General features: G+C 38.4%; 1 protein-coding gene across 4 annotated transcripts; it reads right to left on the bottom strand.

The window, feature by feature from the left end:
- Positions 1 to 773: 773 nt before the first annotated feature.
- On the bottom strand, positions 774 to 20,284 carry enpp2 (ectonucleotide pyrophosphatase/phosphodiesterase 2). 4 transcript variants are annotated; one of them, XM_062992626.1, is made up of 26 exons: positions 20,187 to 20,284; positions 19,293 to 19,386; positions 16,220 to 16,375; positions 15,464 to 15,589; positions 14,518 to 14,578; positions 13,680 to 13,777; positions 13,495 to 13,574; positions 13,178 to 13,297; positions 12,336 to 12,391; positions 11,252 to 11,317; positions 10,872 to 10,944; positions 10,398 to 10,506; positions 9,716 to 9,841; positions 9,360 to 9,391; positions 9,121 to 9,248; positions 7,667 to 7,751; positions 7,502 to 7,589; positions 6,446 to 6,615; positions 5,808 to 5,870; positions 5,329 to 5,464; positions 4,996 to 5,135; positions 4,355 to 4,490; positions 4,038 to 4,115; positions 2,636 to 2,768; positions 2,200 to 2,353; positions 774 to 1,534 (listed from the first exon to the last, which is right to left on the bottom strand). In XM_062992626.1, the coding sequence occupies exons 1-26, from the start codon at positions 20,202 to 20,204 to the stop codon at positions 1,364 to 1,366; spliced, it is 2,697 nt and encodes an 898-aa protein (XP_062848696.1). In that variant the 5' UTR covers positions 20,205 to 20,284; the 3' UTR covers positions 774 to 1,363. The 4 variants fall into 4 exon arrangements, with proteins under 4 accessions (XP_062848696.1, XP_062848698.1, XP_062848697.1 ...); XM_062992628.1 differs by having other exon boundaries at positions 5,329 to 5,374; positions 20,187 to 20,283; XM_062992627.1 differs by lacking the exon at positions 5,808 to 5,870 and having other exon boundaries at positions 20,187 to 20,283.
- Between the last annotated feature and the right edge of the window lie 1,678 nt (positions 20,285 to 21,962).

Below are 21,962 nucleotides of genomic sequence, written 5' to 3'. Positions count from 1 at the left end.
TCCGGTACCTTAACTAGTCCCTTGGGCCAGCCAATCATTGTACATTTAGCACCGACTGGCCATTCGAACCTGCAAGCTCAACATGTCAGCATTATAACTGCACTGGGTTTTGCTATAAGGATGGTTACTGTTGGTTGAGAAGATTTCACCCAGCATTTAGCAATCATGGTAAAATTAGAAGAGCAGTTCTCAGGGGCAAAATGTTTAAACACTTAAATTAAAAAACATTGAGTAGAAAATTCATTAAATCAAAAGTAATAGTCCCTAGACTTAACACTCTATGATTCATATTAATATTAATAAAGAATGTAAGACAGAAGCTAGCAGTTACCCTGCAATAATTGTGAGACGACCTGAAAGCAACAGAAACAACAATTACACAATCTCACACAAAACTACTCTGCTTAAAAACTCATCATGTTTAGAGAAATAAAGGTTGGGAATGTGTATGATCCCAAGAACATCATACCAACAGTAAACACAGTATAGTGGTGGGGGCATCATGACTTGGGGCTGCTTCTCTGCAAATGGTACTTGAGCATTGCATGTCACTGAATGAAACATAAATGAAATAATGGTCCATGATAACAGAAAAGAACTCAATCCTACTGGCCAAGAAACATAATGTAGAAAATATGAATGTTTCAACAATACGACAAGCCCAAAAATAAAGGCAGAATAACTAAAGACAAGCTTTTGAGAAAAGTTGAAGGTGCTTGCAGGTCTCCTCACTTGAATTTGACTTAAAAATTTAAAAGCACTAAAAAGAGAGGTATAATTATAACAATCTTTATGCTTAAAATGAATATTTTAGTCTATATTTAAAAGTACAAAGACGGAAAAGAAGACTTAAGTACAGTACGGGTTACTTTGCAATGGAAAAAACCACTAAACGTGTCTCGACGGATTAAAAAAACAACCGTACAGTAGTACTTTATATAAAGGTGCAGTGGAAAAGGCGAATGATTCATTTGTGTCCAAATAGCTCCCTCCTGTGACTGTAACCCCGTAATGCAGTTTGAAATGCTAATGACCTCCAGGTGCTGCTGCTATCAGGAGGATTTAAGTAAAAAAGTGTTTAATGTTTTGAATTCATTTCACGCATGTAGACAAATCAAAACACATTACATAAGTGGTACGTAAGAAACATTATTACATTACAGCATACAGTACAGAATCTCACACTCACATAATCACATCCACACTATTAAAAAGCAACGATCATGTTCACAGTCATTACAAAACATTAAAAAGGGGCTTGTATAAAAATATACACCTAACCATCTCATCTGACTGGGTAGGACAGGTGGGGGTTGCAGGATTTAATGGAAGAGGAAGACATTAGTGCAGGGAAGGCAGTGGTTTAGATCTCGCTCTCGTATGTGTGCAGGTACGTCTTTAGCAAGAGGATATCTGCAAAACTTTGGCTGGTGCGGCGGTAGAAATCCAGTCCTGTTAGGAGCTCCACGTCTCGAACACGTGCAGTATGCATCTTCATCAGCTCCTCCACCCATTTAGACTCGTCCTCAAAACTCTGTACAGGAGACAAAAAAAGCATTTGTGCTTATTATTTTTAAAACGTTGCACAGGTTGGTTCTGCTTTAAGTCTAGCAAGCAAAATACGATTACAAATTCCAGACTAGTGTTAATCAGACTGCTTGACTAGTCATTACACACATACCTCAAAAGTTGTGACTGGGTTTAAAATCAATATTTGTACCTGCTGCTAGTACCAGTTCTAGCTTCAAGATGTATTTGGTATATATATATATATTATACTATGTTAAAAACAAAACAAGTTTATTTAACATTTACAACTCAATGTGGTTTAAAGTCAGTGTGTCATAAAAAGATCACAAACCAAAGCGAATGTAATGTAAATTACGCAGTGGTAAATTATGCTAGCCCACTACCACTGGGATCCAGGGTTCGGATCCCCAGCCCTAAGATGGAGTGGTGCCCTGTCTGAGATTTGTTATTGCAATGTACCTAGTAATTCTGGGGAAGCCAAACCCACTGTGAATCTGACCAGGATAAAGCAATGGTAAAAGATTAACATGAAATGATTGTTAAATTATATTAATTAAAATAGTAATAACTCGTCGAATACTGTGTTGGGCATGCAGTCAAAGCAGATAGAAATTGGAAACAGTAATGGTAAAAAAACAGCAAGAAAATAAAACAATATGAGTGTCTTACACTGCAGCTTTCATCATTATCGGCTCTGTGGGGAAGGATGAAGGAGAATACACTTAATGGGCCATTACACGAGTCCACGGTCTGTGCGTAGTCCAAGCAGCTCGTTGCAACAATGAAAAAATGAGTTGGGATAGCCACGGAGCCGCTCACATACCTACAAACACAACACATACGTACATTCACAACATACAAAATTGAGGTGCCACAATAAGGTGCCCATGTCCTCTATCTCCTATTTAACTGCACATGTTGTGTGGAGAATTTCCAAGCATGGACTGGATTGTTAAAGCTTTGATAAACATGTTTTTAAAAAGCTATATTGAGCCCTGTAGGCCACTAAACTGACCAACATTGAGAATAGTGAGACCTGTTATGCTCTCTGGGGTTATAGAAGAGAATCAAATGTGAAAAAACTGTGTGTTCAAAATGATCTTACTGTTTCATCTTCTCCTCAGAGTCACGAAGGCCGTCGTAGTCATAGTCAAAAATGGGCCCCATCACTACATTAAGGCCGTTCCTCTCACTGGCATATTTCTTTACCAGGGTCTTTTGGAAGTAACTCCACACGCCTGTCACAAAAATACAGAGAAAATGACATAGATATAGGTATAATATTCAGACATGGAGGCAGTGTGAGAGTTAAAGCTTGTTTAAACAGCTTGGTAGGTAAATTGGGGTATAATTGGGTAATTAATGATGTCAGGAGACAAGGTCAGATGGCAGTTTGTGCTGAGTACAGAAAGAAAAGAAAGTGCTCTGCGGGTGGTGGTACTTCAAAGGGACCCCAACACTCCCTGTTCCTGCCCAGCTAAATGAAAACAGATGCACTCTCACTGTTGCTTTGGCAAAGCCTTTTTATACACTTGTGTATGATTCCTTTTGACTGCTCCCGTTAGGCGTCTCCACAGTAAATAATTCATCAGCTTACTTGGATTTGCCACAGGTTTTACACCAAATGCGCTTCATGAAACAACCCTTTATTTATCCAGGTTTGGGACCGGCACTAAGGGTGCACTGTGAAGTGTGCTCCCAATGGCCAATGGCATGTAACGTCATGCGCATCCTGTTGGATTTTCTTTATCTTTCTATACCTGGCATATAAATGGGCCTTCTTCATTTTGTTTCGTACTACTAGTGAAGTTTTATCTGATGTGTGTAAGTAAATTGAGCCTATCATGTCTATAGGGTTCTGCCTTAGACATTTATACATGTTCCTCTCACTGTGAAGAACTGTTACACTTTTTGGTGTTTCCCTTAAGTCAAATTTCACCTTTAAATTCCCCCCCCCCCCCCCCCATTTTTTCCATTTGGGGAGTACATTTATAGCCTTGACCCACCAGTAGAGGCTGCAATTGCAGTAGCAGTGTGGAACACATTCCACCTCCAGCTTTTAGGCACTGCCCAATTGTGCCTGTTTGACACTTGGTAGATAGCCAAGCTCAAGAGCTCAGTGGTGGTGGGCTAGAGCATTAGACCGCTGCACAACCCAAGCACCAACTTTCAACCGTTTTGACCTTAAAATGACATATTCAAACACTTTCTATTCAGAGGAACAATGTTCATTGCAAAGATAAATTAGGGTTAATTCTGTTTTACTCAGGTAATAGCAAATATACAAAATAAAAAGTGTTGCTGTTAGTAAACTTTAGTTAGCAAAGTGCAGTTTGCATTTATAGGGTTTAGTTTGGATGTGAACTTGAGGAACTTGGTTATTTGATAAACATGCAACAGTTGTGCTGGCACAGTTCTTTTATTAACTGAACACCTGTACAGCTGAGAGACATACTTAGTGTGATCTTGTATACCCCTTAGCTTTAACCCATGACTGGGATACTTACGTTTGAATGCTGGGTACATTGGTACAGTGTTGGTGATATAGAGAGCATCATATCTCGCTTCCTGACCGGTTGCCAGCTCTAGCAATTATGACACACAAAAAAAAGAAAAAACAATTAGATGCTTTTTTATTTGTCACAGTGAGGTAGTGAACTGTGATACTGGGTGCTATCATATTTGGGATTAGTTTAATGTCATGTGTGCACCTAGCCTGCAGCCATTCTTGGCCAGCAAGAAACTCATACAGCTGGTAAAGATGGCCAGAGTGCACAGGGAAATTGAGTATATCAAAAATATTTAAAAATGTAATGTGACTTACGAGGTGAATATAGAAAACTGTAAGAGATCTGTTTGTCTGCTTGGTAGCTTGTGCAGGAGCGGCTGTATGCTGGAGGAACTCTTGCATCAGGTCTCACACAGGTACTCAGAGCTTCAGGAAGTGCTGTCACATCCACCTGAAATATAAACAGCGCTTGAAAGAATATGAACTGACTAATACACATGTTACTGAGACTATATAAATAAGGGTTAGCTTCAGTGCATAAATAGTATATTTTTTATTTCTTCATTTCATTTTCATCTGGTCAGGGTTGTGACAGGTGTGGTTCCACCGGAAAACACTGGGCACAAGACAGGGCGCCAATCCATTGCAGAGCTTCGACCATCCCCCTACCCCTCAGACTTATGTCTGTGTAGACACCCCACAGAAACAGCCAATAGCACAGCTGAAATTCAAACCCCGGATCTCAGCGGTAGTGGGCTAGTGTATTTTATTGCTGCGCCACCCACACGAGATCTCTATGTAATCATAATATAACCCAGCAATACCACAGCTGTCAGTAACGAGGAGTCAAATAAAGCACATGTGAAATCCGAATACTGTATAATGTCTTCTCACATAGGCAGAAGCAGAATTTGCCTAAATATCCTGTATAAAAATGCAAAGCCTGGGAGTTGTACCTGTTTGGAGACAGTAAAGGAGGTCCAGAGAGGCATGGAGAGTGCTTCACTGTATGCGCTGATATAATCACTGTGGTGAAGGATGCTGTACTTGGTGTGGAACATAACTGCCGGACGACCACATGGAAGATTCCTGTTGTCTGTAAATGAGAAAAAAGGCCAAGGTTTGATTAACTGTTAATGGTAATTCAATTCCAACAAAGTTATATCTTATAAATTATAACGTTAAGTAAAACTTTAAAATAATGCTGACCCAGGTTTACCAAATTTAACAGAAATAGTAGTTTTAATATGACTGTTACTTGGATTTGACACACAGGCAGAGGGCATTACCGTCGATAGCTTTTCTCAGTCGTAGGTTGAGCTCCTCCACTTTGTTCTGTAAGAGACAGAGCCACAGTGACTCCAGGTTATAGCCTCTTACCAGGGCCACTTTCAAAGCCCTCTGCCCCCTACTTTTTGAACGCAACTGCAAAAGATTAAAGGTGAAAATCCCTAGAAAGAGGGTCTACAATATAAGCGCAAAGCAAGAGCATTGTTAGAGGCACGAAAATACAGATGGTAGCAAATTAAAGGAAAACATAAATAAATGAGTAGAGATAGATAAAAATATGATTTTTCTCTTGGGTTGTCTCTTCCAGGATGTACTTATCCACAGTGTACAATAAGTCACCAAATGGTTTAATAACTTCTGAACATAATGTAAATCATATGATGCGGCAGTTGCAGTGAAAAGATCTCAACCAAATCAAACAACAGCAACTGAGTAGAGATTCTGGATCTGTTCTGCTAGAACTGACACAACATCTTACTAGGACAAGTAAGGTTACTAGGGTTGTTGATTTTTCCTTTAATTTGTCACCAGCTTGTTGTTTCTAAAAAAATAAATAAAAAATACAAACAGGAAAGAGCAAGTAAAGCTAAGATGCATTATACAAGATTAGATTTGACTATAATCACTGTAGCACAGTAATCATACATAATCTAATAAACTAAAAGAGTAAAGTGAGATTAAATAACATTTTATTATAAGAGGGTGCGGTTAGATAAGCTGATGGGCAATGAAAGAGCCATTTGAGAACTTTTAAGATTCTATTTGAGATTTTGATCTGATTCTGCTCAGTGTTAACATTGTGTTAACTGTTGCATTTAAATTAATGATAACATACAAAGCAGAAAAAGTGCAAAAGCTTTAGGTCTTTGCTGTGAGATGTTTTTGTTGAGGTAAAAAATCTTGAAAAAATCATTCCATTGTTAAGATTTGTTTACTTATTTGTCTACATTTAATCACACAAAACCTGAAATTTTTTCTTTTAATTATCCAAGAATTAATATTTAAATCGATTACACTTTGCAACAAATTTGCTGTTGTGATTGTGCAGATCTTAAAAGTCTATAGCAAGGGGCAATTTATAATAAGATCCTGTAAAGAACATGCTTTGCTACTGACCTTTTCATCACAGGTGCAGCCCAAGTCATCAGTTATGCCACTGGCCAGTCCAGAGGAGGTTGGTTTGGACACCTCCTCGGGCATGCTAGGTTTGTGGACAGGATTTTTTAGCACGTGATTCAGGCTACCATGGGTCCCATTGTTTGGGGCCGGTTTCAGGCCGAGGAGGTCTAAGAGAAAGAGCCATAAGAGAGGGGCATGAACATGAGGATTGCTGAAACCTTGCTTTTTTCATGGAACTGCAATAATATGAGCTGTTATTTTTAACAAAAACATTGGCAATGAACATTTACACCCTGTAAGTCTGCATTTCTACAAATGCACAACTAAATAAAAAAATAAGACTGCTGTATAGTCAGGCTAAACTTACCTCCAAAATGCAAAATTAGATTAAGAATTTACGTTTATTGCAATTAGAGTCTAAATAATTAGGAACTAGAACTAGCCCATAATTCATTGTTCCATTGTTCTATTAAAATATTTCATTTCAATTCATTTTATTAATTGCTAAATAAAATTTTTTGGAGCTCCAGTTCCTAAGCTGCTACTGTAATTTAATTTTTGCTGGCAAGGCTTTGAAATTTTATGTGGTACCACATTGGCATGAAGGGAAAGCAATTCTGCAGCATAAATAAAAATATTATTTATGTCATACAAAACAGCATATTCTGGAATTCATATTCTGGTATTGTGCAATAGGAGTGGTTTAGGTGGCAACATTTTACAGTTAGATATCCTGATCAAAAATATCAGTAATAAGTATTAATAAGTATTAAGATATTAAATGAACAGTTTAATTGATTTACATACTACACTGGTAATTTTTTGTTTTCTTTTTCAATAAACTAAAGCATCTACAGTTATGCTTAACAAATAATGCTTTGGTGGTAGCAGACTTAAATGAAAAAAAAAAAAAACAGTCTGTTTTTAAACCAGTCTTAAATGAACCAGTCTTGTTTAGGAGATTAGCAACACATGCATTTTTGCATCTTTTAGTTACTAAATGTGACTTAATTAATGCAAAGACAAAATAAGGATAAATTACAGTTGTCATACCACACATGACGTTGTACAGCTCAATATTTTCAAACGGGGGTATCTTGGTCTTGAATTTAAACATTGGTCCATATCCAAGGAAAATGGTCTGAAGGAGAAAACCAAATAAACAATAAACCCACTGCAACTACGCTCTAAACTAAATACTGGATCATGTGTGTATACCTGCATGCTGGTGATCTTGTTATCATATCCGTGGTCGCCTGCAAAGCCACATTTGCCTGGATGCTTTTTTACCTCTGGAGGCTTCCTGTGGCAAACAAAGTGACCCAGGTCATTATGTTTTCAGTAATAATACAGAAGTTCTCAACAAATAAGCAATGCAATATTCAACATCCCAAGGTTAGACCTTTAATCTTATAGCTATGATGAGCGGTTTTATAATCTAAACAGAAAGTTTTTGCTTCCTTAACCGACCTGCATTAGCTGGGATGGTAAATCTATTACATGCTTTAGCGTATCAAACACATACTGTGGATCTGACCACAGCAGGAGAGCTCAGGACACACAAACATTCTGTTTACTCCTCATTTCATTTGAGCGGATGATGTAAAAACCTCCTTCATTCTGAAAAGAGTTTGCTTTTCACAGCACTGGTGCCACCGATTAGATGGGTCTGTATCTTAACTGGTATGTGTGAAAGAACCCTTTCACTTTGGCCCCGATGCAGGCCAAGGCAAACTTAGAGGCATGACCTTTCCATTAGTCTTCGTCTCAGATTTTTACATGAAGTGTTTACAGAGGTTGCCACTAATGCTGGGAGTGACCTCATGGGTTTGCTTTAGGAATTGTGGCTTTTCACTGTAGATTGGACATAAAGGTTTATGAGTTAAGGATAAGGAACATCCAGAGGCAGACTGAAAAATAATGATGAGGGCTCAAACCTTTGGCATAGGTTTGGATTGTGAACTTGGTTTGAAGAGATATTCATAAAACTTTATATCTGCTAGTTCACTGAGGAAACATGAGCTTTGAAATTAACGAACATATGACCAGGACTGTACTTTTCTACACAGAAGCGAGAAGAAGGGCAGAGCACCTGCAACAACAGAAGGGCAGAGCAAGATAAACCTCTAAGCTGTGAAAAGCAACAATTGTTTAATTGTTTAACCAAAGGAGTTTTGGAAACAGAATGCTTGCTACATAAAAAATGATATTCTTGGATCATTAATTTTATAAGAAAAACTAAAATGTCACTAACTAGCCAATATGGATCACAGCATAACTAAGGTTAACAAACTATTGTGCAGGATGATTAACTAAGGTAGAATATTACTGCAACTAAAAAGCCACAGACAAAAAAGAATGTGGGCAAAACAATGAAAACAAAGTAATAAATAAAAGACACAAAACAAAAACAAAAAGTAGAAATGAAAGCTGATTGACACAATATAGCAAGCTACACAGAGTGCCCGCAGCAATACATTTCTTGGCAAAATAGGAAAAGAAAAAGAACACAGAACAAGCCGGGAACGGCGCAAGCACATGTGGCACACTACCCCACCACCTGGTTAAGTCCAGTGCCCAGCCTGGGTCCAAATGTGGGACCGTCTCCAGGAATGGGCTATCACACTATCTCTGAGGCAGTTTGCTGGTCATCGTATGGCGTTTTTCTTTACCTTGCTACATGCCATTTTCTCTCCACCATCAAATGGACGTCCTCAATGCGTCGATTGTTAGCATAATGGAGACGTTTGGGAAGGTGTTGCTTCAGGTAAGGCTTGAAGTGCTGATCTGGCTTTTTACACTGCAAAATCCAGAAGAGTTACACAGAACTGCACAGCTATAATTACACCATGAGAAAGATTGAATGAAGAAATCTGAGTGAGAATGAATTTTAAGATGAACTTGTACTCACAGTAAGGTTTGCCACTACTGCTTTTGCATCATCTAGAAGTGGCAAAAGCAAACTTGTTAGTGATTAATTATGTACATATTATTGTATAAAATACTACCAATAACAATTAGATTTATACATGCAATATACAATTATACATCCTTCTGGGATCTAAAAAACTAAAATAAAAGGTATTACTGACTTCTACAGCTAACTGCTGTTCTTTTTTCTAGTGTTTACAACATCATACTCAAAACAAGTAACAACACTACAATTCAAAAATTATATCCATCTATACTCACTTTATTGTTTAAGAATACTGTGTTATAAACATGATCTGTAAAGTCAACAAAGCCTGACTGGCCAACTTTTCTTACATTTCGAGTTGTTGGGGTGCCGAGCACGGATTCTGCCAAGAGAGCCAGGGATGAGGATAATGTCATCGACGTTAAACATATACGAGCTAAGAAACTCCGTGCGGTCACAATGAGCTTCCTCCATGCCTGAGACGAAGTACAATTCAGCAGGTTAGTTTATGCTGTCAGTGTGACCACACAATGCCTTGACATGCTATTACATGTATATAATAATGTGGTCTAAAGTTTTTAAAACTAATGTTTCCAATTTTTTAATGAGACAAACATCTGTTTCTGTTATCTCAATAAAGTTGATTTTGTATATCATTTCAAGAGTTTACTCTAATGGGTCCAAAAGAAGCTACAGCAGCAAATTATGTTTCCCTTCATCTACGTAAAAGGTATCATAAAATGTTGATCATTTAGCTGTCTGTCATGTTTTTGTTTGTGAGCTGTAAGAATTGTGGTGAAGAATTGTGATGGATTGCCATCCTGCCCAGGATATTCTGGCCTTGTGCCCAGTGTTCTCTAGAACTGGATCCACCACAACCCTTTCCAGGATGAAGTGGTTTGTGAAATGAAAACTTTATAACATGTAACTTCAATTTTATTTTGAAGCACCATTTCAAATCAACCTGCTAGATTTGTGAAATTAATGAGCACACAAACAGTGTAACAGTGTACCAACAGTAATCAGCAGTACCGTGATCTCCAACCATGATGATATTGACACATCGATGGAGTTTCATCTGTTTCAAGCCATTCATCAGCTGCCCAACAATTTTGTCGACCTCTTTCAGTGGGTTGCTGATCTGGAGCAACAAAACAACAGTTCAGTTATAAGAAATATGCACAAACACAGTAGAATCTACACATGGTTCTAAATGTCTCTGGCACTGTGCACACACAATATGTATTTTGTTAGACATAATTTCAGTAAGTCCTAAAACAAATTCTGTTTTTTAAGTAAAGCATATGTACATCAATATCTGTAAAGTCAGATTATTGTACTTATACTTTAATCTAATTTAGCTGACATTAGTTTGCTGAGTTCTGAATTGTGTAGCAATCTCATAAAGCAGTACAGCTTTGTTGAATGAACATGCTCATGTTGGTCTGTGTGGTTTTTGGCAGCTGTAAACTGTAAGTTTGTTTTTTCATTGTGAGCAGTACTCACCTCCGCGCTGTCAGGGCCTAGCTTGTGGCCATAGGCATCCGTCGGCTCAGAGTGCATGGCATAAACATAAGGCCTGTGAAAACACAGCAATTTACCTGCTGAAGGGTAACTTGTAGTCCAAACAAAATGGCAAAGGTAAAGTCAATAAAAAGGTGACACACTTCAAATTTATAAGAGCGAATAATAAATACAGTGAGCTATGAGGGCAGAATTATGTAGGGTCAACATGTGTCGCTGTAATTAGTAATTCAGAATAACAAGAATATGGGCACAATATGTAATTTAACAGAAACAAGTAGTTTTAAAGTTTGAAATGCAGAAAAACAAGCTGTTTCCTGTTGTTATCATGCTGTAAGATGATAACACTAGCAGATACAGACCTCTCTGAATCAGGTAGATGAAGCCACTGTAGCATGGTTAACACTCTCCTCTCCAGTGGAATCCCTCTGTAATTATGCACATATAATTATTTTAACATGTAAAAATGATCTCATCCCTCCAAAACCTGGCAATTATTCATCAATTACGGATGCATACATTTTTTAAAGTAATTTATGCTCTATAGCTCTATGTAATTGTTGTCATGTGTCATTGTCTATGTCATTATTTTGAATGATTTCTAAATGCTTGATGCCTAAATGGTGAAGCTCTTTATGTTTTGGAGAAAATATCTTGATTATTTAGTTTGTTGTGGATTCCTTTTTATTGTGGATTCAGCATCTCTCCAAAATGTTGATTTGTTGCTATTATGCATTGGGTGCAATGTTAAATTAAATCAGCAGTGCTTACTGAATCTCTACAACTTTGCTCTATCCACTGATGTACAGACCGGTGATAAAAAACATTAGTAGGATGATAAATACTTAATCATTATTTTCCATGTAATGGCAAAACAAATTACACTTATAGCCAGTCAGCTGACACCACCCCTACTCACCAGCTTAAAATAAGTAAAAAGATGGGGTTCAGCTCAACAGATATTATACAGATCTGTTTTCAATACTCAGCCCATTTTGGCCTATAAACTTGTGCACTAAAGCTTGATTTAATTTCCCCTTTCATTCTATGGCACAGGAAGTGGCCTCTGAACAGTACTTGGTCCTCAAAGCTAAGGACCTGGAAGTCAGAATCCACAAGGGTCTCACTTTGTGTATATAAGCTGCTTCCACAGAGACTGCTACCAAAACATTCTGTGCTGCCTGTGTTTATGCATGAGTGAGAAAAAAGACCCCTCTGGTTTAAATGGACTCTGTGTGTAAATGTGGGAGTCGTTGTGTCCCAGACATGCTTCATGCAAACTGCTTGGCAAAATAACAACTCGTGTTGAACCGTAAGTGACTGCAGTACGACTGAAGAGCAGAAACTGTTGTTTTGCTTTGCAGGATAGCTTTAAAGTAAATGAATATATTACCTAAGTGAGGGATACAGTTACATAGGGACAACACAGAGCACATGCAGACTTACATGGGCCAGAAGAAAGTGCCAGCCTTTACTCCTTGCTTCACAGAGGTTATCCAGATCTAAAGGAAAGAAACATAAAGTCAGTATATTATCAGGGAAAGCTGCTTTTTATTCAGATATAAGTAAACACTTTCACAGTAGTCACATATCGTTTGTCAGTGTTTTTGAGACATTTGAGTAAAAATGGGCCAAGAAAGTCAATCTATGCTGTTCTAAGTCATAAAAGCTACCATTAATCACAAAGACACCACCCTCACTGCTCTTGTAAAAAAATTACTGAAGCTGAAGAAAGTGCAGCGAAAGCCATGAGCAGCTAATAAGGACCAGCAGTGGAGTTGGCTAATCATTGTTAGTGTATTGCAGCAACAGATTGGCTCTATTACTCCCATATGATACGTTTTTATAACAGTCATCCTGTTGTGCTGTTGCAAATCACCCAGTAGTTTGCAGCAACAGCCCAATAAGACCAGAGTTCAGTGAAAGCCAGAATCAAATCCAGCTGTTTAACTAATGCCTGCCAGATGTGTCAGGAGTTGTTCTACTTTCGATTTTAAAGCAGTAAGGTTAGGGTCCTGGCATTCATTCAGAAAAATCAGCTCTATGCAGACTACTGCAAAAGCGTTATTACATCCTGGACTATTTTCCAAAGTGATTAAAGTATTAAAGAAAATTAAAATTATTAAGAAAATTAATAAGAAAATTATTGGCAAAACAGTTTCCCAGTTGCACTTCATGCATGCCCAGAGCCACTCCTATCTACCTGTTTGCTAAGAGTTTTAGATGAAATGTAGTTGTAACAATTAGGTGGTTAACTGTTGTAATTATAGAAAACATTATAGACTCACAGGCTGTCCACCCCACCAGCGATGGTTCAGCTTCTCTTTTCCTCGCAGTGTAAAGGTTGCATCAAAGACATGATCATACATGGAGTTACCCACAATGCCATGTGACTCAGGGTAAAGACCCTACAGAAAGAGAGATGCATTTAGGTCAGGTTAGGCAAATCAAGCTTTCCCGTCCAACATCAGTGTGCAACCTACAAAATGCTCTATAGAATCTATGGTATTTTGTATATGATTCAGAAAAAAGCAAACAAAGTATTGGGTTGTAGGATTAACTGAGTGATAAAAAAATTGAAAGACTGATGCAGGTGAATACGTACTGTTGTAATTGTATATAAATTCGGGTAGGTTTTGGTGGGGTAGACAGGCCTCATGTACGGTGCATGGGTACCACATGTTCCTACAAAGAAAAGATACAATTATGAGGAAACTTGATACATAACTTTATACAGAATATCTTCAATATGTTCATTACAGATAAAATAATATAAAATTGTGGTCTTACTCAGCTTCTCAATGTTGGGTATTACTGTGTTTCCTTTCTTCATGTAGGAGGCTCGAAAGCCGTCGACTGAGAGCATGATAAGAGGTGGACGAACAAACCTAAACAAGAAATGAAAAAAATATTATATATATTGTGATATTCTGTAGATTCTGTACATTTGGTCATAGGTGCCCTGCCAATGTAGTGACCTGATTTAAATAGATCACAATCACATGGAAACCATAGTAAAAACGAAATAATATAAACTTACATACTTTTTAGGTGGTTATTGTCACATTTCATTCTGGCACATGTCAAATTTCCCCAAATTAAGTAACATGTACTTTCTTTAATATGTATTAACAGCGAAGTACCCATTTGTCGTGGCAATTTGAGCCCAGGTCTTAACGACTGTAAAATGCTAATTTACTTTTTAAGAAAGTCACAGAGGCTATAAGTCCTCACACCCTCCGTAATACACACACAAAAAAGAGCTCATTTGTAGGCATTTTGTCAAATGGATGTCTTTGTCTTGTCTCTTTGTCTTCACTTACAACCTAGTAGCATCAACTTAACATGTTATTAGCATCCTACAGATATGTAAAGTAGACCGGGGTAGTGCATGTGTCTGTAGTGTGCAAAAAGACATTGTGTGTATTCAGTGCTGCATATAAATGAGTAAAGTGCAAAGTTTGCCACCAAAGCCTAATACACAAGACTTTTAGGGCCGGCACACACCAACAGGACCTGCTCCTGCAACCATATTAAACAGGGATTGCAATCTAATATGTGTTAGCATTGTCTGAATCTACAGACCAAAAACATTTTAACAGCTTTCAGTTGCTTGATTTTCACTCACCCAGCAGGACATTCATGAGTCTTTATCTCTTCACATTCTTCTTCCAACCATGAAGTTTCACCTAGAGAACGGAGGTGAATAATAGTAATTACTGACTATGCAAATAAGCTTATTGGGGCCCTTGTATTTTTACATGCAAGGTTTATAATACACAAATAATAGTCCCATTATACATAAATGCACACAGCAAATATCACACAGCAATGACATATATGTTATTTTCATACATCACTGGATATTTATAAGGCTGTGTTGAAATCAAATAGAATTTCTCACAGTAACAACAGGGGATCCATGGTTTGAATATCAGCGGTGCTATCAGGCATCTTCATGGACATGACTGACAAATGTTCAAGGAAGGGGTGTGTGTGTCTGAAACATCCAAGCCATTGGGGGTGCACACTTAGTGCCGGTCTACAGTCCCGGATAAAAATAAGTTATGCGGACCAGAACCGCTGGGTGACACCTAAATATGAGAGCAGCTAAAAGAACAGTAACAACACCAATGACATGTCTCATGTTTTGGCTATTCCACCTATGCTGTATCTATGCATATCTGTACTTTCTGAAGGGTGGTACAGCTGGTAGAGTGGTAGTTGCAATTTAGTTCATAGCTCTCCTCTGAACACTCTTTGTGAAAACTAGGACTGGCTGCTTAAAATGCCCTAATGTGTGGGTGAGTAAGTAAATGGGTGAGTGAGTGTTGCCCTGCAATAGACAGGAACCCAGTGCAGGGTGTATTCCTGCCTTGCATTGATTGTTTCTTCACTGACTAGGTTAAATCAGTTAATATCAGTTAATATGAATTAATAAAATGATAATGAATACTGAAATAAATTTTCTAAACACAAGAACAACCTGGCATTTTATGAACTTTACTGAAGTTTACTAGAATATGTCGTATGTACAGTATATAGAATGCATTATCTAGTGCAAAAAGTCAGACCTTTGCAGAGGGTCTTGTAGTTGGTGCAGCAGTCTCCCTTGTCCAGGCAGTCCTCTGAGCAATGGCAGGCATGTTGATCATTTCGTGTTTCCCCACAGCGCTCCTTACTGCACTCAAAGCCCCCCTCTGATGAATATAGAAACAGACATGTCCCTCTCAGTTATTGGGTAGCAGCCATAACTTAATGACTCTCGGTAAATAAAGCCAAAACTGATTAGTGCAAAAGATTAAATCTCAAGCATATACAATAGTCTTTTGTTATGACTGTTTTCTTTGTGTGTCTGCAGATTATTTCCACATTTCCAAAAAAGTGAATCATTATTAGTATAAAACCAGCATTTATTTCCACATTTCCAAAAAAAGGTGAATCAGTATTAGTATTGAACCAGCAGTCCTCACTGCTGCAGACTCCTACCCTGACCAAGGAAAACCATACCTGCCCCCACCCCCACCCCCGACATGTGTAGAAGCCAGCCATTTCTTTTCACATGCCCGAAAGCAAGTTTACACAGCGATCAATATCGTGTGTGGAGAATCATGCACTGATCTCTAATAGTTCCTGTCTCTTCACAGGTGCCAGAAAAGGCGTCAATTGTAGCAGCAACAAGCAATCCTTTTGGTCCTCCCACCCTTGGATACAGCCAATCGTGCCTGTGTAGCAGTGCTAAGATTCAAACATGTTAGTTTAAGATCTCTGCAAGTTCAGTCTGCATGGCCTACAAATACAGTAAATGTCTAAAGACAAACAATCCCTACCTGTCTTTAAGCAGTGCTCATCAAAGTCTGAGCAACAGCTGTTGTAGGTTTTGCACAGGTTGTCACAGCGGCAGTTAGGCGCCTCTGTCTCCTGAAGCTCAAAACACCTGTTTTTGCATGATCCTGATGTGCTGTCCCATGGAGCGTCTGCCTGGACTAAAATATAAAAGAAGAGATCAAAATCTGCCATTTGCAGGGATGTTAAAACAAGCTCAGTTCACTAATGTGCTTCATTAATATTTTAATTAAGAGATAAGAACTTCTATGATAATGAGAATTGTTTCCTACTTGTTTGGATAAATACCAAAATAATACCAAAATATTAAATAATTGCAAAGCAAAAAGTATAAAGGGTATTTTTACATATCTGACAAGGTGGTAGTGCAGGAAGAGACAAAGCAAAACTCAGAAGACGTTGATGTTCTTGGGACATCAATAATAAGGAAAGACTGTTTTATAAGACAGAATTTAATATCTGTGACATTTAGACCGATCTCAGTCCGACACACCTGCATCCTTTAAATCTTTATTCTCTTTCTGACACTCCATGTGTTTTCTATTTCTTTTTTAACTTGGGGTCAATGAATTTGGGTCAAAAGTAGCTGCCACTTGCTCTGCCCATTTCAATATTGACTTAAGTCAAAGCAAAGCAATGTTGGCCAAATTTACATCACCAGACCAGTCGCACAACAGTGAGTTGTTGTTCATTCTAATGTGACCAGGCTAAAGAAGGCCCATTTGGCACACATATCACACACGGGATAAGGAAAGCATACAGAGAAATACAGTGGACGAAAAGAAAGTTAATCAATTTTTTGGACCAAAGATAGAAAGGGAGCTAAAACATCTGTGCCGTCTGGCTGCTTGAGGCGAGTGATTTACCGTAATGGAACACGAGAAATTACAAACTGTTTGCCAGACACATGTGTTCAATTGTGCAGGAGGGTGCAGAAAGCATCTATTTCTTCTTTTCAATGCGTGAAGTATAAAGCTTAGAAATAAGAAACAGTCTCTTGTATATAAACCCCACACACTTTGGAAGCTGAAAATCAAAGTACGGACTGTTCCTAATTCACATAGTATGAACAAATACAAAACAATACGCGACTTGATGAACAATGTCTCCCCTTGCATGCATGTTACACTGGGATATGAGGAACATTTAGGTAGATTCCATGAACCCTAATATGTCCAGCATAAATTACTGCTTAAAAAATTAGATTTGTGTAGTTGTTATTATTTACTACAAAATGCATGCAAAAGTGTATTAGAATATTAAGATCATGTTATATATTAAATTAATAGGAATAAGCGCTTGGGTGGTGCAGCGATCTGTTATGCTAGCCCACTAAGATCCGGGTTCAAGTTTCAGCAGTTCAAGTTTGATTCCCCGACTGACTTCCTGTTACCCTGATTAAGATAAAGCGGTGGTAAAACAGATAGTGAATGAATAAATGATTAAGCTTCAAATGAGCTGTCCACGAGCATGGTCAGCAGTATTAATTATATTTAATTAGTCCCCGCTTTGAGGGACATTTGTCTGATGGCAGAACACCCAACCACATGTGTTATGTAATGTTCCTAGGCCAATTTAGTACTTTCTTGAGAATGAAAACCCTGTTACAAGACTGTTAGGCAATGCTATATAGTGTAAGTCCAAAGTGTCATGTAAATTTCAATGATGATGAAACAATGTTTTTCAAACATTGTTATAACTGGGTCAGTAAGAAATAAATGCCACTACGAACTCTGTCCCATCCTCTCTGTTTGTAATTACACAAACAAGAATCGATCAGCTGCTGCCTTGTCACACTGACACGCCATTGCAGTGAATTGAACGAGGAAAAATGGTACACTGTGACTTTGCTCTATACTAACAGTACCTGCAGTTTTAACGAGGTAAAGCTTTAGAGAAGCTTCCATATTTAAATGTGTTAAACAATGAATATACAGTAATTTAACAGTATAAAATATTGAAGTCACATTGTCAGTTAGGCACAGCATTACAGATTATATACACTTATAACAGAAATTTATATCATGGCAATCGTGGGATGCACTTTTTTCTGCAAATAAATGATTAAAATACATAATTCTTCGGAAGAAAAGAAAACTTTTTAAAAATTTACAAACTTTACTGTAGGTTGTCTGAAAATATGTTGGGTCAAAAATATACCTACAGCAACTAAGGTGATGATGCTATAATGCTAATTATCTTGGTGCCATAGTGTCACGATTTCTTACTTCTTATATGTCATTTTCAAATTCCCCAATCATAATTGTACTACTGCTTGCATCAGCCCTGCTCTGGCCAAGTACAGCCACAACCATGTAAGCATCCACAGTGACACATTCAGTTGCCATCAGCTTCTTATCACCTGTCAGTGGTGGGTTCCGACACAGAGCTGTTTCAAGTGGAGAAACATGCTATGCTCTATGTGACTCTGCCCTCACTCGTGGCTGTGGTGAAGTAAAACTAGTTTGACTGTGGACAGTTTTGAATTCCATCCCACAAATAAAAAAGTGACTGTTTTGTTAAAAAACTCGGCTAGAGAGCAATGTTTCCTTTTTAATATGTGCTAGAAAATAAGTCTTATTTATGTGGGCATAAAAAGGGACCAACTGTAGTTAATCATAATCACTTAATGATGACCTGGGTGGCAGTGGTGGTTCTAGACCATGTGAGGGGGGGGCAGAAGCTATGTTAGAGGGGCCAATTACTTTCTGCCCAAATGTGCATTGTGGGCGTTAAGAGGAAACAGTCGATATTTAATAGAATTCAACATTTTATTTGGGTTACTTTGGTGTGCAGCTTTGTCGCCGTGTGTTCGCGAGAGTGAGGTGACACACTCATTAGGGGGGCCGTAGGGGGGGCAAGCTGGTTGTCACACTGACACCCCCCCCCCCCCCCCCCCCCAACCGTAACTGCTGGGTGGCCATGCTACAATTTAAAATATAATTATATAACATTTTAACTGAGGCTATGCATATTTTTAACCAGGCAAACCAAACAAATCCTTAATAAATGTTACAGAAGAGCAGTTTCAGAAATAACTGAAATCCCAAGACTCACAGTGAGGAGAAGAAGTGTCTGGTTTGGCAGTTCGTTGGATGATAAACGCCAGGCAAATTCGGGACCCAAACAGGAGTGAAACAGCACAGAACACCTACAATACATTTAAAAACAATGAAAATAATTACAAAGATGTTTAAAATATATAACTTCAGGTCAATAAATCATTTTATTGCCGACCGCAAGATTTTTGGTTTCTGACTAAACGAATAGCTTATTGCTAACGAATTGTGCGCGAGCGTTAACGGTCATTCATGCGCGTTCCACCCCGCGAGCACAATACCAGTCTGAACTGAGACGCGCGTGAGTTTATTATTGTATGCAGAAATATACAGCATGCTCATCCAGCTAATGCATTTAAAACACAAACATACAGAACATTTATAAACATTTACTTTCTTTCTCTCTCTCTTTATTAATACATTTTTAGTATAAAATATGTAAGTCACTCAGGTAAAAGTTTATACACACTAGTAAGGGATATCGTAAAAGTTTTCAGTTTTTAAATTAATTATTCTGCATGCAGCAGCTTATAAATAAAATACAATTAGCTGCAAATATTAACGAACTACATGCATACGAAATAATAAAAGGAATATATGAATACCCTAAATAATAATCCAATTAGACTGGTTCAGCAGGTACTTTTACCGTAACATTGTTTTAATCAACTATCAGTTTATTAAACTGAAAACATATTTAGGCTAAATATAATAAAATAAAGCAAAGGGATACAGTGCTGGAATTACATGTACACAAATTGCAAATCTGCATTAAAATGAAAAATTGAACAGCTAGGGGTAAATTAAAAATTCAGAAGTGAACTAAACACAACAAAAAGCAAATCTTCAACAAAGGGCTTTAAATGCAGCATTAAGCAGGATCTTACCGTACCAGTTTGATTAGCCCCATGCTTCAGTTTGTGCAGCTTCAGCCGCTTGTGCGTTTCACTGAGCGCAGCACTGTAAAGCCGCAACGCTCAGTGTTAAAATGCACGTCCTAAAAGATATAGAGTTTACTACATATGCCACGAAAAGCCACTGTTTTCTAGCCTATACAGTGAGCTTTTATAGAGTTTATGGTATTTGTTTAAAACACGACCGTATCTGACCAATAGGGACAGAGAAACCGTATATCGCGTTCTACGTCACGAAACGGGGCGGAGCTGAGTCGGGGGATCCCAACAAGCGAAAAACAAATGATGAATTAAACACACACGCATACACACACACACACACACAATAATAATGTTTTCAAAAAGTTTCCGCACTTTTATATTTTTGTTAGAAACAGTAAGGGCAGGAGGAGTAGTAGTTGATCGTGTCTAAGAGACTGAGAGAGTGTATAGTCCGGATTTAGCCCCATCTCATTTCCACCTTTTCGGACCGCTTACAGACACCAGCTGGCAGAAAGTTATGCAGTGTACGGAGAGTCACGCCATGCACCGTGTTCTCTCACATCCGTTGCTGGTGTCTCAACCTTAGTCTTTATAAATTCAGCATATATTGGTGGCACACTGGCCAATCAAATATGGGTGGGTGTGGGGGTTGCATAGCATCAAAGTCCTGGGGACCTGGCTTTGATCCTAGCAACTGGTCACAGTTTGAGAAAAGTCTCAAATGTGTTTGGGTGTGTTTCCTCCAGGTACTCCGATTCCCTTTCATCTCCCAGAAACATGCAGAAGGTGGATTGACTGCTCTAATATGCTGATGAATAAGTTTTAATTTGGTTGGTTTGCTAGAGATGGGGACAATCAAAGTCAGTCATTACCTGCAAGTGGGAGAAATGGAACGAAACGACTAAAAGAAGTGTGGAGGTTCATTTCTGTGCTTTCTCACTGTGGATGTGGAAGATAACGCCCTTCAAAATGACTCCATGAAGGCGATGGAAATACCTTGACGTGAAACAGGGTTGTGCGTCCTTACCAAACCTGTTCTTGAAGTTTTATTCTTAACAAGGTTTTCCGATGGGGCGCTCAGGTGGCGCAGTGGTCTAATGCCACTCCAGAATGTCTGAAGTTCAAATCTCAGAGGGGCGGCACAGTGGCTAAGTGGGTAGGACTGTCGCCTCACAGCAAGAAGGTCCTGGTTCGATCCCCAGGTGGGGAGGTCTAGGTCCTAGACCTAGAGGCTAGGTGTGGAGTTTGCATGTTCTCCTCATGCCTGCGTGGGTTTACTCCGGGTGCTCCGGTTTCCTACCACAATCCAAAGACATGAATTGAAGATACATAATTGTCCAAGACTGTGTTTTATATAACCTTATGAATTAAAATCCTAATAAACAAACAAACATCAAATCTCAGAGCCAAGCCCAGCTGGGCATCCACGCAAACACAATTGTAAGTGTTTGAGGAAGAAATGGTCAGACGACACCTCTTCCACTTGCTACTGTGATGTGGTTTCTCTGAAACAGGTCTGGGCACCTGGAGCTAGGGGGTTTAGCAAGTGGCAGCTGTTTCACAATTATGAATATATAAGATTTGGAACTGTGATTTTAACCTATATACTGAACTATACCATTATAAAGAATTAATATATTCCTGCCAACCAATCATAAACAAGAATTAGTGTATTCTCTTACTAAGCATATGAGCTGTGTTGCTGCTGCATGGATACATGTTGAAATATGGCCTGTGTTGATAAAGAACTAAACTGCACACTACAGTAAGAA

Source organism: Trichomycterus rosablanca, chromosome 3 (assembly GCF_030014385.1).
Source record: "Trichomycterus rosablanca isolate fTriRos1 chromosome 3, fTriRos1.hap1, whole genome shotgun sequence".
Classification (NCBI taxonomy): domain Eukaryota; kingdom Metazoa; phylum Chordata; class Actinopteri; order Siluriformes; family Trichomycteridae; genus Trichomycterus; species Trichomycterus rosablanca.
This window is presented reverse-complemented; position numbering and strand designations above follow the sequence as displayed.